The 14733-nt window shown below is 40.8% G+C and overlaps 1 protein-coding gene across 3 annotated transcripts in view; it reads left to right on the forward strand.

Annotated features, from left to right (window-relative positions):
* Positions 1-14733, forward strand: part of MASP1 (MBL associated serine protease 1) — a 152659-nt gene that overhangs the window by 36459 nt on the left and 101467 nt on the right. For all 3 annotated transcript variants that reach the window (XM_068281227.1, XM_068281226.1, XM_068281228.1), the window contains exons 4-8: positions 534-665; positions 3397-3593; positions 6762-6909; positions 7471-7589; positions 8158-8236. In XM_068281227.1, coding sequence (XP_068137328.1) covers positions 534-665; positions 3397-3593; positions 6762-6909; positions 7471-7589; positions 8158-8236 — 675 coding nt within the window. The remainder of the gene's footprint in view (positions 1-533; positions 666-3396; positions 3594-6761; positions 6910-7470; positions 7590-8157; positions 8237-14733) is intronic.

The following is a 14733-nucleotide window of genomic DNA, read 5'->3' on the forward strand; positions in this document are numbered from 1 at the left end:
TGCAGAAATGCATCTGCTTTCGCATGCCAAACTTTGCAGGGTCAAAAACCAATACCGCGAAGCGGTTGCCCTGCGGGAATTAGTTCATGCTATACAGCACTATCCAGGAGCGCCACGGGGAGGCTTCCCATTGCCCCCATACAACCGGGGGGGCTGTGGGGCCCCAGGCTCTCTCACTGCCTAGGGACCACAGCAACACCCCGGAGGTGGAGGCTGGGTAGCGGTGTAGAGCACACATACATTTTCTTGTGATTGAGCATTTCTACTTTTATTCCTAATTGGGGGGTTTTCAGCTCTCAGCACTGTTTGCTATTGCAATTCATTAGCAGAATACCATACAGATTTGTTCAAACAGTATTTTCTGACCAATGAGATGCATCATTTCATTTTATTGTTTTTGACGCAAGGGTTTGTTCAGATTCATTATGCAGAAACTCCAGACATGAAATGATCAGTGAGCTGTAAGAACGTGTGTTATGTTTGTGTTTGCACAGGTGAGAGGTAATGATCATGTATACCTTCTATCACTGCAGATGTAGATGAATGTGCAGAAAAAAGTGATGAGGATATGGTGTGTGATCATCACTGTCACAATTACATCGGTGGATTTTACTGTTCCTGCAGATTTGGCTATCTTCTCCACTCAGATAACAGAACATGCAAAGGTAGGCTATAACATCATTCAGTATGTACTTTTCATATGGTCAGATCAGCTGACCTCCCCCTCACAGGTTCCTGAGTAAACTCTGACTCATAGTCAACATATAGATTGTTGTTAGGCAATGTCATGATAAACATTAATGTAATGTAAATTAAAAACAAATGGCTTGATCCAATTCACCTTTTTTCCTGAGTTACTCCTAGGAGATCATTTTCTGTTTCTGTTTAAAATAACTTTTCAGCACTCTGCAATAGGAAAAGTACTTGCTTGCTGATGGCTTAATTGGTATGTTATTGATAAGATGCGAAAATATCACCTAGGAGAAACCTTGAATTGGATCTGTTTCCACTTGTGTTGATGCAGGTATGCATTAAATCCCCTCTAGCCATGCAATGCACGCCTACAGGGATTCACATGCGTGACATGAAGAAATGCTGCCAACCATACTTTTTTTCTTTGCCCTCAAATTCATAAGCAGCCTATTGATTTGTGTAGGCTGCAATTCCCTGCATGAATTTGCGTGCAGGGAATCACTTTGAATCTCACTTAGTGGAAATGAGCCTTACATATTTTTTTTAGTAGCTAGGTGAGCCCTATGTGTTGTTTAGTAGCTAGGTTAGCCCTACAGGCTGTTTAGTAGCTAGGTGAGCCCTACAGGCTGTTTAGTAGCTAGGTGAGCCCTACAGGCTGTTTAGTAGCTAGGTGAGCCCTACAGGCTGTTTAGTAGCTAGGCAAGCCCTACCTGCGGTTTAGTAGCTAGGTGAGGTCTATGTGCTGTTTAGTAGCTAGGTGAGCCCTATGTGCTGTTTAGTAGCTAGGTGAGCCCTACAGGCTGTTTAGTAGCTAGATGAGCTCTACGTGCTGTTTAGCAGCTAGGTGAGGTCTATGTGCTGTTTAGTAGCTAGGTGAGCCCTATGTTTTGTTTAGTAGCTAGGTGAGCCCTACAGGCTGTTTAGTAGCTAGATGAGCTCTACGTGCTGTTTAGTAGCTAGGTGAGGTCTATGTGCTGTTTAGTAGCTAGGTGAGCCCTATGTTTTGTTTAGTAGCTAGGTGAGCCCTACAGGCTGTTTAGTAGCTAGATGAGCTCTACGTGCTGTTTAGTAGCTAGGTGAGGCCTATGTTCTGTTTAGTAGCTAGGTGAGCCCTATGTGTTCTTTAGTAGCTAGGTGAGGCCTAAGTGCTGTGAGCTGGGTGACCCCTACAGGCTGTTTAGTAGCTAAGTGAGCACTACATGCTGTTTAGTAGCTAAGTGAGCCCTACGTGCTGTTTAGTAGCTAGGTGAGCCCTACATGCTGTTTAGTAGCTAGGTGAGCCCTGCATGCTCTTTAGTTGCTAGGTGAGACCTATGTGCTGTTTAGTAGCTAGGTGAGGCCTATGTGCTGTTTAGTAGCTAGGTGAGCCCTGCATGCTGTTTAGTTACTAGGTGAGCCCTACATACTGTTTAGTAGCTAGGTGAGCCCTACGTGCTGTTTAGTAGCTAGGTGAGCCCTACGTGCTGTTTAGTAGCTAGGTGAGGCCTACGTGCTGTTTAGTAGCTAGGTGAGCCCTACGTGCTGTTTAGTAGCTAGGTGAGGCCTACGTGCTGTTTAGTAGCTAGTTGAGGCCTATGTGCTGTTTAGTAGCTAGGTGAGGGCCTACATGCTGTTTAGTAGCTAGGTGAGCCCTACGTGCTGTTTAGTAGCTAGGTGAGGCCTATGTGTTGTTTAGTAGCTAGGTGAGGCCTACGTGCTGTTTAGTAGCTAAGTGATTCCTTTATATAAGTTTACCCAGGTTGTCCAGTGAACTTGAATCCTTATGGAATTACCTATCTCACAGCCCACTATCTTGGCCACAATTCACAGAGTACTCCCCACCACCTGCAGAGCACCAGCTAACTGATCTGCTAGGCAACCTTCCATACTTTCACATATACACAGATCCCTAGTGCTGGCAATTAGAGCTATGTCTGCCTGCGAAAAATACAATAGCTTTCACACATTGGCAGTAATGCCTAGCAATCAATGGGCCTGATTCACAAAGCGGTGCTAACAGTTAGCACGCTGGTGAAAAGCCCTTTATCATGCCTAAACTCAGTTTAGGCATGATAAGTTTAGGTGTGATAAGTTTAGGTGTGATAAGTTTAGGCATGATAAGTTTAGGTGTGATAAGTTTAGGCATGCTAAGTTTAAGCGCCAACTGCGTTAGCACCGCAGTGCACAGCTGATCAAAAGTTTTACGCTAGCAAAGACTGGTGCACTTTGTATAAAGTTTAATGGCGCTGCTTTGCGTGCGGGACTTTGCAAGCGATCTAAACTTATCTAAACTTAGCATGCCTAAACTTATCACACCTAAACTTATCACACCTAAACTTATCACGCCTAAACTGGCTTTTCACCAGCATGGTGCAATGGTTATCATGCCTAAAGTCTTTTAGGCATGCTAACTGGGTTAGCACCGCTTTGTGAATCGAGCCCATTATCTCATTCTCCATGTATTACCTACTGGTGACTCCAGAGGGAGTGAGGGGCACAGCCACACAATGCAGTCTTAAGGCAGCCATGCACAATCCAGTTTTTTCATTTCTTTTCTGAGAAATCTGATCATTTTTTCCACTTGACCAAATAATCAAAAAGAATCAAACCCACATACCATACACTTATGATCGATTCATGATGTGAATGAAACTTGATTTACATTCTGTTTTTTCTGTATTATATTGCTATGATTATACTGAGTAGATGATTCTTTATTTGCAGTGGAATGCAGTGAAAATCTGTACACACAAAGGAGTGGAACAATTTCCAGCGCAGATTACCCTAATCCATATCCCAAGAGCTCTGACTGCCTGTATAGAATTGAGCTGGAGGAGGGATTTGTGGTCAATCTTCAGTTTGATGACAACTTTGATATTGAAGATCACCCAGATGTGTCTTGTCCTTATGATTTTCTTAAGGTACATGTATTTCAATGAATCATTAACATACCAATTAGTTAAGTATAAGTTGTTTTTCCACTGATGCTGTTTAATTTGTCCACACAGGAATTAGAAGGTATAGCATGGACCTGTGCACCGTCTTCAGTGTCTTACCTATTTCAATAGTTACATAGCACTGACACCCTCCACAGCACTTTACAGTATATAACTGTATCCCTATAGCTATAGTTCCTCACTGGAAGCTCCTAATCTAATCCATTCCCTGCCATAGTCATAAAGCCATTTTGGGAAGAAGGCAATAAACTGGGGACCCCATTGTGGAAAGGGGAGCATACTATATATAATGTCACCAAGCTGCCTGTTATGATAAGGAATTGGTTGTGAATGAGTTTAAGACTTCCCAATTGCCATTTTCATTGTGCTAGTAAAACAATACTCATTCTTGCAGAATACTTGTTAGTAAAAATTACTATATGAGGAACTAAGGTTTTAGGTGAGTAAAGATCTTCCAAGGTCTAATCATTTACATTAGCTGCTAATGATCAGATCCATGTAGTATATAGCAACATTTTGGTGTCTTTATAAAAGGTTGCATTTTCTAGGCAGATCCAGGAGGAAGCAAGGGGCATTGGTGTCAGGGGTGAGGGTACAGAAACAGACTGGACACTAAAAATATTCTCAGAGGTGGGATGGTGGCGGGTTTGGTGCAAGTTCTGAAGCCAGAAAAAAACAGTAAAATGTATAAGTTAGGAATAGGTATTGTGGGATTTGTGGATATAGGTTAGGCATTAGTAAAGAAGATTTTGTCAGGATGGGAGTTCCCATTAAGGGGACAATAAGGAAAGGCGTTTATTAAACCCAATCTCAAGGCAGATTCCATTCAAAATCTGTGTGCAGTGTATGGGCAGCCATTAGATCCCACTCTGATCAGATTCAATCAGAGAGGGATCTATCTGTTGGTCGATATGGTGGCAATCGAACAGTGTATGGCAGCCTTAACAATGGCAGTCTTGGGTACATAAGTGTCTGGGCTCCTCCTAAGTCCTGACCTGATAGTATATAAGTGAATCATTTGACATCTGCTGTTCAAAGACCCTCTATCCAGACATAAACAATTTTTGCCATTAGGTGCCTACACATATCTAGTAAAAATGTTTGCCCCAGAATAAGACTTTATATGGGGAAAAGGTCATAGTTGGATATAATGCAGAGACAAATGCAGAACCACCAATGAAAACAGTAATACACAAAAAAAGCACAAAGCAAAACCAAAGTCGTGCAGCCAGAACAAGGAATCGGAGGCCAAACCACTGGTGCCAACCTCACAGCTACCCGTTACCAAAACCTCAACTGTCTCCTGTTCACAGATTTACTTCTACTAAACGGCTACATTGTCTGCTATTCATTATGAACAATTTGTCAGTAAATCTTAAAACTGACTGCTTCTGCTCAGTCTGCGGCAGTCTTGCTGTTCAAGAATTTCTGGAAAAGGACTGACTGGTGAAGGATAAAGCTGTAATGGCAAAAAACAAACAAACAAACAAAAACTATATATTCTTGATGTTTCCTTCATATGACAAGATGATGCGGCTGCTGCATGAGCATTGTCTATAGCAACCAGAAAAGTAGGAAACACCAAAAGTTCAAAGAGCTTAAAAGAATAACTGCTCAATTAGAGGAAGACTGGGGTACCCATTGCCCCACAGAATGCTGGTGCTACTGAACATCACCAAAGCAATAACTGCAGTAACCTTCAACTTCCCACAAAGAGAAACTGGACCATATGCAATTTACTTTTTCTCCTGAGTTTTCTCTTACAAGATAATTTTTTATCTTAAATATAAAATACCCTTTTAGTTTTTTGCAGTTGAAAAAGTACCAAAAAGTAAGTGAAAAAGTACTGTCAAAATAATGTTTAGTATTTTCTTGCTTGCTGGTGGTTTGAAAGACATTTTATTTACAAGTTGGGAAAATATCACCTAGGAGAAAACTCAGGTAAAAAAGTGAATTGTATATGGCCCATATGCAATTTACTTTTTGGCCCCATTCACACTTGAGTGGAAATTGCGTGATTGCCGCTCAGCGCAACACGCTAGCGGTTTTTAAAAACCGCTAGCCCATGTAAGCCTTTGGCAGTGTTCTCACTGCTGCTTTTGTGGTTAACGTTAACCACAAACAGGTAACATGCAGCGTTCTGCCGGCGATTAGCGATCGCGATTAGCATGCATAGCACCGCTAATCGTGATCGCTCCCAAAACGCTGCAGTGTCCAGTGATTTTTCCGCGTTAATTGCGGGAAAATCCCTCCAGCAAAGCGCTGGCGGTAATTGCTGGCGTTTTGCGCTTTTAGGTGTGAATGAGGCCTTTTTCCTGAATTTTCCCCAAAGTGACATGTTTACACATTGTCATAAAATGCCTTTTAAACCACCAGGAAGCAGGAAAATACTCAAAATAACTTTGCTATTACTTTTTCCCCAATTTCGAGGTACTTTTTCAATTCTACAATGCTCAAGAGTTATTTTGAAGAGAATATGGAAATTATCTCCTAGGGAGATAACTCAGGAGAAAAAGTTAATTGCATATGGGCGGAGATGGCCTTCACACCTGGGGCAATATGCAATTCACTTTTTCTCCTAAGTTTTGTCCTACGAAATACATTTTCATCTCTTCAAAAAATCTTCAAAAAATAACTTTTAAGCACTTAGCAACTGAAAAAATACCAAAAAGTAGGTTAAAAAGTACTATCAAAATTATTTTCTTGCTTGCTGGTGGTTTAAAATGCATTGTATGACATTGTGAAAAAATATCACCAAGGTGAAAAGTCAGGAGAGAAGGTTAATTGCATACGGGCCTTAGGCCCATATGCAATACATTTTTTCTCCTGAGTTATCTCCTAAGTATTATTTTCAAACTTGACAATAAAATGCCGTTTCAATCACCAGCAAGCAACAAAATGCTTCACATAAGATACTGTAGTACTTTTTCACCTACTTTTTGGTACTTTTTCAATTGCAAATATAAATATACAGTAAATAAAATATCTGATCTGGTTGATTCTGTTATTTCAATTTTACGTAAATTAAATATTGTATACGAAAGGAAGAAAACACTTACAATACAGTACATACTGTATGCACAGTTTGTCTTCATAAAAAGTTGACTATTCTTGCAATTTGTATATGGCTAGATCAAAGCTGGAAACAAAGAATATGGTCCATTTTGTGGAGTTAAATCACCAGGAAGAATAGAAACTGGAAGCAACAGTGTTCAGATCTTGTTCCACAGCGACAATTCAGGAGAGAACGGAGGGTGGAAGTTGTCTTACACAGTCACAGGTGACCTATTTAGTATGATTATTCCTGATGCTCTTTGCTATATGTCACTTTTTGAGGATCATGTTGTTAAATGTCATGAAAGCAGATCTGTAAATGCAGAAGGCAGCATCTTATTCTGTCCAGCCACTTTTGCATCATATTCTGCTGTCATGAGTGAGACTCAGCTGAGCCGCAGTAGATCCTGGTGATGAATTACACTTCCTTTTGCGGAAGGCCAGCCACTCCCCTCCCTCCCATGCCATGCTTTCTCTTATCTAATGCAGCACCCGACATTGCCCAACCTCTCCAATGCCACTCATATTCCTTCCTAGCCTCATGGTGATGTCATCCTTTGGTGATGGTGTGAATAGAGACAAAAGATGCTTCAGATGCATCAGTCACTCATGTCACGTTCATTGTAATGCTTGGGGAAAAGAGCATAAATTAAAAAAGGAGGGCCAAAGATAAATAGGGGCATTATTGGAAGGATGGGTATCTAGTTTTCTTTCAGCAGATGAGGGTCATTTTTGTATTCTGCCTAGAGATGTTTGTTAACAGTTTTGTGGATTTTTTTAATTTTAGGAATTTCATGCCCTGATCTCCAGGCGCCTCTAAATGGGAAAATAGATCCTGGTCCAACAAAGTACACTTTTAAAGACCAAGCTGTGATTTCATGTAACACTGGCTATCGGGTCTTAAAGGTGAGTAATATTATTTAACCCTAAAGATACATCAAAACAGACAAATCATTATATATATATACTCCTCTGCCTAGTCCTTCTCTCCGAGTCCATCTGAGCAGATCTACATTTTAAGAATGGAAGGGTAGGTCCCCAGCCCTTCTAATCAGTTGCTGAAAGGGAGCTTGGTAACTTGCTACTCAACCCCCTTCATTTTAAGTTCAATTGAGGGGTCTGATGAAGCCTGAATGGGTGTAGTTTGGATTGCCTGTCCATAATTGAAAAGCACAATAAAACAGTTTATATCAAAATTAAGGTATTTACGGACTTTAGTTTTCAAAATGTACACTGTATTGCTACTCCAGTGGAAACGGGAGGTAGATTAGTGCTTTTTTGCCTGGACAGGGGATTTAATAGATAACTTACTGCCATCCAAAGGGTAAGTTGTGAAAGGTAGTGGTACACTGGGGTGGCACAGTTTGATATGTAAATTAATATGTTGTTATACTTGCCCATATCAATAATGTATGTTACTTACCGAGCTTTACTTTTAATGTTCATAACCGTAAATGTTTTCATTCCACAATAGGACAACGTTGAAATGGAGAGTTTCCAGATTGAGTGCAGGAAAGATGGAACATGGAGCAACCAAATCCCAAAATGTCAAAGTAAGGGGCCTCTGTTTCTAGATATGCTCAGTGAACGCATCCTGTAAGCTCACTTATTGTATAACCTGCAGTGTTTCCACGACAAGGAAAAAACATTGACCATCATTTTAGCAGGCATTTACAGAGCTATATTTGCATAATAATACATAACTCCGCACAACTGCAGCAAAGCACAACTCCCTGTCATAGCGATTACTTTACTTTTTGTGATTGTGATTACAGGGGGGCTCAGAGCTGTGGGGGGGCCAACTACTAACCTCCCTCCCGCTGATACAGGGGACTACACTTCAGATCAGGTGTGTTTGTGGCTACACTTGTTATGGGTGTGAAGATCATAATGGCCACACTTGTTTTATAGCCTTTGTGAGATCGGCCTCAAGGCTGTGAAGGGCACCAAGGGGAGGCAAGGGAAGGGGTGGGAACATTGGGACGGGACATCAAAGTTTTGTTAGGGGGCCCATGAATTGTAGCTATGCCAATGCAAGAAAGGCGCTAATAATACAAAAACAGGGAACACCAAGAGCCCCAATAGTGTAATTCGTACTGGACAAGGTGGCAATAAGTTTGTATTGCTAAATACTCACAAGTCAGGGTCACCAGCAGGCAACCACTGTAAAGGCAGGTGGGGAGATTGTCCTGACCCCACTCAGGATTAAGAAGTCGCTCTCTGTAGACAGGAAGAAAGGGTAGCAACCCTCCACCAAGGGTGGACTCAAAATTGTATACAATGAACAGAGGCGCCAAAAGTATAAGATTAGATTAAATGAGCTTAAAAACCAACTTAAATGGCAAAATTGAAGGAGGAAGTGGTGGTCTTACCTCCCTCAAGCAGACACGACAACGAATGCGATTCAGACAGTCAAACACATTTATTAGGAACTCCAAAAAGAAATGCAACGCGTTTCGCAGGTTCAACCCCGCCTCATCAGGCAATACAGGGAGGAGTATCAAACAATCTGCACAAGGATTCAAATTAAGCGCCGCTTAATTTGAATCCTTGTGCAGATTGTTTGATACTCCTCCCTGTATTGCCTGATGAGGCGGGGTTGAACCTGCGAAACGCGTTGCATTTCTTTTTGGAGTTCCTAATAAATGTGTTTGACTGTCTGAATCTCAGTCGTTGTCGTGTCTGCTTGAGGGAGGTAAGACCACCACTTCCTCCTTCAATTTTGCCATTTAAGTTGGTTTTTAAGCTCATTTAATCTAATCTTATACTTTTGGCGCCTCTGTTCATTGTATGCTAATAATACAAAAGAGAACAACAGAAACCACTCCCATTAGGAAGCCACAAAGCTTTATTGGTTAGCCATGTGAGGTATAACTTCTCATTACAGATATATATATATATGTATGTATATATATAGATATATATATATATATATATATATATATATATATATATACTAGCTGATTGCCCGGCGTTGCCCGGGTATGTATTTGGCTGGTGTTGGCTTCGCCCACTTTTCTAACCCTAACACACAGTGTGCCAGATTTATCAATAGTGTCTGAGACAAAATATTAGTAGGTTTTGGAAATCCATGCAGAACTGTCTCAGACATCCTAAGAAATCACTAGATAGTGCAGATTCCTTCTTAAACTCTAAGGAATAGAAGGAGCTAGGAAGGTCTCTCAGACAAAGCAGTGTGTGAGGGGAATTGCTGTTGCTGAGGTAACCAACACACCTGCTGTCAGCAAGCTCTGAGTGAGGGGGGAGGAGCCCTTCACAAATCACATCTAGCCTGCACTATCTGAAGAACTGCTAATGAGCACTTCTTAATCTACAGCAGTTAAGGAATGGATTTGCACTTTTCTTAACTGTAGTGTAGCTCTAGAAATCCACCCTAAACTGCCACTATTACATAGGCTTTGGGAAGTTTCTTACTATCATGCAGAACTGTTCTTCTGCTGGTTAGAACAGTTTTAGAAGAAAAAACTGTCGGTAATGCGTTGATAAATCTCCCCCAATAACTCAATGACCTAGTTTGTGAGCTTTGCATTGTTTGGCATCAATAGTTTGCATTGAAATGAAACAAATCTGATTGACTGTGGCTCCACCCTTTTTCTGAATTTGAACCCCAGTCACCCAATGACTAACTGTACCAGGTTTTAAGCTTGTGTCCTTAACAGTGCTAGAGTGGCAGCAAATGAATATTCTCCTTGAAAAGCAATAAATTAATTTGGATCGGCTTTTGTAGGCTCCACCCTCTTTTATGAATATTAATCCCAGTCACCCAGTGATCAACTGTGCAAAGTTTGAGAACCCTACTGTTAACGGTGTTAGAATGGCTGCAGTTTACATTCTCCCAGTGAAATTTGTATTTATCTCCGCCCACTGATGACCCAGCATTGCCTGGGTATGTATTTGGCTGGTGTTAGCTATGCCCAATTTTTGTAACAGTAACAGACAATTACTTAATTACTCAATGACCACATTTATGAGCTTTGCAGTCTTTGGCATCAATAATTTGCATTGAAATGAAACAAATCTGGTTGGATGTTTGTGTCTCCACCCCTTTTCTGAATTTGAACCCCAGTCACCCAATAAATAACTGTACCCAGTTTGGGGCTTGTGCCATTAACAGTGCAAGAATGGCAGTAATTAAATATTTCCCTTGAAAATCAATAGATGAATTTTGATTGGCTTTTGTAGGCTCCATCCACTTTTATGAATAATAGCTGATGAATCAGCATTGCCCGGGTATGTATTTGACTGGTGTTAGATCCGGCCACTTTTTCCAACCCTAACACATAAATACTCAATGACCAATTTTGTGAGCTTTGGGGTCTTTGTCATCAATAATTTGTATATTCCTATAGAAATTAAACAAATCAGATTGGCTGTTTGTGGCTTTGCCCCTCTCCCGCATTTGAACCCCAGTCACCCAATGACCAACTGTAGCAGGTTTGAGGCATCTGTTATTAACAGAGCAAAAATGGAAGCAATTTAAATATTCTCCTTGAAAATCAACAGGTGAATTTTGATTGGCTATTATAGGCTCCACCCACTCCCCATAATATTAATCTCAGTCACCCAGTGACCATCTGGGCAAACTTTGAGAACCCTTGCCATTAACAGTGTAAGAATGGCTGCAGTTTATATTTTCCTAGTGAAATTTGTTTTTGGCTCTGCCCAATTTTTTATAACCTTGACACACAGTCACTCAATGACCAAGTTTGTGAGCTCTGGGGTCCTTGGCATCAATAATTTGTAATTTACCAGTGAGATTAAACAAATCTGATTGGCTCTTTGTAGCTCCACCCCTTATCTGAATTTGAACCCCAGTGACCCAATGACCAACTGTACCAGGTTTGAGGCTTGTGCTATTAACAGTGCAAGAATGGCAACAATTTAAATATTCCCCTTGAAAATCAACAGGTGAATTTTGATTTTCTTTTTAGGCTCCACCCACTTTTATGAATATTAATCCCAGTCACCCAGTGACCAAGTTTTAAGCTTTTGGGTTTCTGCCAAAATTGTGTGAATGGAAGCAGTTTATACAGTAAAGTAATCTGATTGGCTGTTTTTGGCTCCACCCCTTTAGTGGATTTGAACCCCAGCCACTTCATGACTGACTGTAGCCGGTTTGAGGCCTCTGCCATTATTAGTGTAAGAGTGGCAGCAGTTTAAATATTTCCCTTGAAAATCAATAGGTGAATTTTGATTGGCTGTTGTAGGTTCCGCCCACTTTCTTGAATATTAATCCCAGTCATCCATTGACCAACTGTGTCACTTTTGAGAACCCTGCCAATAACAGAATGGCTGAAATCAATCTAACAAATCTGATTGGCTGTTTGTGGCTCCACCCCTTTAGTGAATTTGGACCCCAGTCACCTATCAGGTAAGAGGCCTCTGCATGCTAGCAATGTAAATATTCCCCTTGAAAATCAATAGGTGAAATTTGATTGGCTGTTGTTGGCTCCACCCACATTTCTAAATATTAATCCCAGTCACCCAGTGGCCCACTGAGTCAAGTTTGGGAACCCTGCCATTAACAGTATAAGAATGGCTGCAGTTTATATTTTCCCCTGGAATAAAATGTAGTTGTTGGCTCTGCCCACTTTTTCTAACCTTAACATACAGTCACTCAATGACCAAGTTTAGGAGCTTTGGGCTTTTGGTATCAATAATTTGTATATTCCCATTGAAATTAAACAAATCTGATTGGCTGTCTGTGGCTCCGCCCCCTTTCCGAATTTGGACCCCAGTCTCCCAGTGAGTGACTGGACCAGGTTTGAAGCATCTGCTATTAACAGTGTAAGAATGGCAGCAATGTAAATATTGCCTTTGAAAATCAGCAGGTGAATTTTAATTGGCTGTTGTAGGCTCCACCCACTCTCTTGAATATTCATCCCGCTCACCCAGTGACCAACTGTGTAAAGTTTGAGAACCCTGCCAGTAACAGTGTAAGAATGGCTGCAGTTTATATTTTCCTGGTGAACTTTATTTTTGGCTCCGCCCACTTTTTGTAGCCTTGACACACAGTCACTCAATGACCAAGTTTGTGAGCTTTCAGGTTCCTGGCATCAAAAATGTGTGAATGGAAGCAGATTGCAGAAATAATAGGGTTGGTGTACCGTGTACACAATGTAATGTATAAGACAACTAGACGTAATGTGTAAAAAAATAAATAAATAAATAAATAAAAAAAAGCAGAAGAAAAAACTAAGATACTTGTCTAAGAAAAGGGACAGGTCTGGATCCCATAGAGTCTTCCTAATCCCCTCTCTGGACTCTTGTTTTACCGCTGTCCCCAAAGAAGTTATTTGACCAGTTTGGTTGATTAACTCTTTAGGGCCCTTTGTGCAGGCTTTGGAAGTACTTCCTATGAGTGATTCTTATGAAGGTAAGACCAACACTTACCTTTTAAACTGTTTTTACACATTTTATTACTCCATTGGGTGCCTATACCTCTAATTGTATTATAGTTGCGGGTTGTGATATTTTTCATTTATTGTCTTTTCTTGCTACATAAATTATGACAGTTTTTGGGAGCACGGCCCTCTACTGATCCTCGGGGCCGAGTGGGGATGGCACTTCCCCACATACACATACTGTGGTTTCCTGTTGTTGCGACCCAATTTTGTGAGTATTCATCTATCAGATTATACTCCCTTCCCCTCCCTGTTCGAACTGTAACACCAGATTGGGCTCCTAATGTCCCTGTTTTTTCTATGCTTTTGCTATCCACAATGTACAAAATGCTGTGGAGAATAAGTATTTATAAATAATAGGTAGCCAACTGGTTGAAAAGATCTCTTGGGATAGAATCATTAGGGCTGCGTTTGTAAGTAATGGCTGCTTTGTAATGCAGCTTTCCACACTGCAATGCACCATCTATGTGTAGTTCACAGTGCAATAAGTGTGGTGTAGTGGCGTGTAGCATCCCAATGCACTGAAAGCAGTATGTTACCGCAAAGGCGTCCATTACCAGTAACACTTTCCAGATGAAGCAGGTAAACCATCAGGTCTGGGTGCTTGGTGAGGTGACTGTGACAAGGTCACATTCAATAGCAATCAAAAACACAGTCCACCAGCACACCAGTGTATAGCTTTAAATTCCACATGCCTTGAGAAAGAGGGACCCTATGAGGCCCCCTAAACAATTGTCTGAACTTTTGTGGAATAATTGCACAATAAAAGTTCAGAGTATTTAAAGCTATACACTGGTGTGCTGGTGGACTGTGTTTTTCATTACTAGTAACAGTGAAACATACTATTCATTGACTGTATGCTTCACAGTATGCAATGCAACATGCAGATAATGTGCACTTTCTCGCTCCATTGCGTTGAGTTCCTGCGTTTACCGGAAATGCAACACAATGACCACTATTATGCGCGCCCTTAGTGGTTGCAGCTCTTGAGCGCTTTGAGTCCGACAGGAGAAAAGCGCTATATAAATGTTCAGATTATTATATTATTACTATTACATTTCCCACCATTAAAAACTCCCAACTAAGATGATCTGGCCTGCTTTAACTTTGTGTTGTACACTGAAGTAATATGTACAGATCGCAGTACCAGATGTTTTGTAATAGTTTGGGATGACAGGTAAAAGTCAACAAAGCGTTATTACAAGCTGTACTTTCCTTGAACAAGTCATTTGTCACATATAATTTCTCAATCAGACAATAGCATCCAAAACATGCCATTGTTTAACCAAATGTTGCAAAGCTTATTTCCAGCCCCATTAAAATCTCCCAGAAACAATCAAGCAATGAATTACTCCCTGATTGTAAAATGATCTAGAAGTAGCAATCATTTTACTGCTTTGAACCATGTTGTAGCAATCAGATTTGAGCAGTAGGGATGAGCGAACAGATTGGGCTCCAGGGAGTACCAGATCTAAACCAGATTGTTGGCTTTTTCACTTGCTCAATCAAACGTGTACATTTTGCTTGCTCATCCCAATTCAACAGATATCTAGTTGAAAGTTGACTGAACCTCTGCCATCATCAAATTTGCAACAATAGATGCAGTACAAAGCAAAGCTAATAAT

The sequence above is a fragment of the Hyperolius riggenbachi genome, chromosome 4 (assembly GCF_040937935.1).
Source record: "Hyperolius riggenbachi isolate aHypRig1 chromosome 4, aHypRig1.pri, whole genome shotgun sequence".
Lineage (NCBI taxonomy): Eukaryota > Metazoa > Chordata > Amphibia > Anura > Hyperoliidae > Hyperolius > Hyperolius riggenbachi.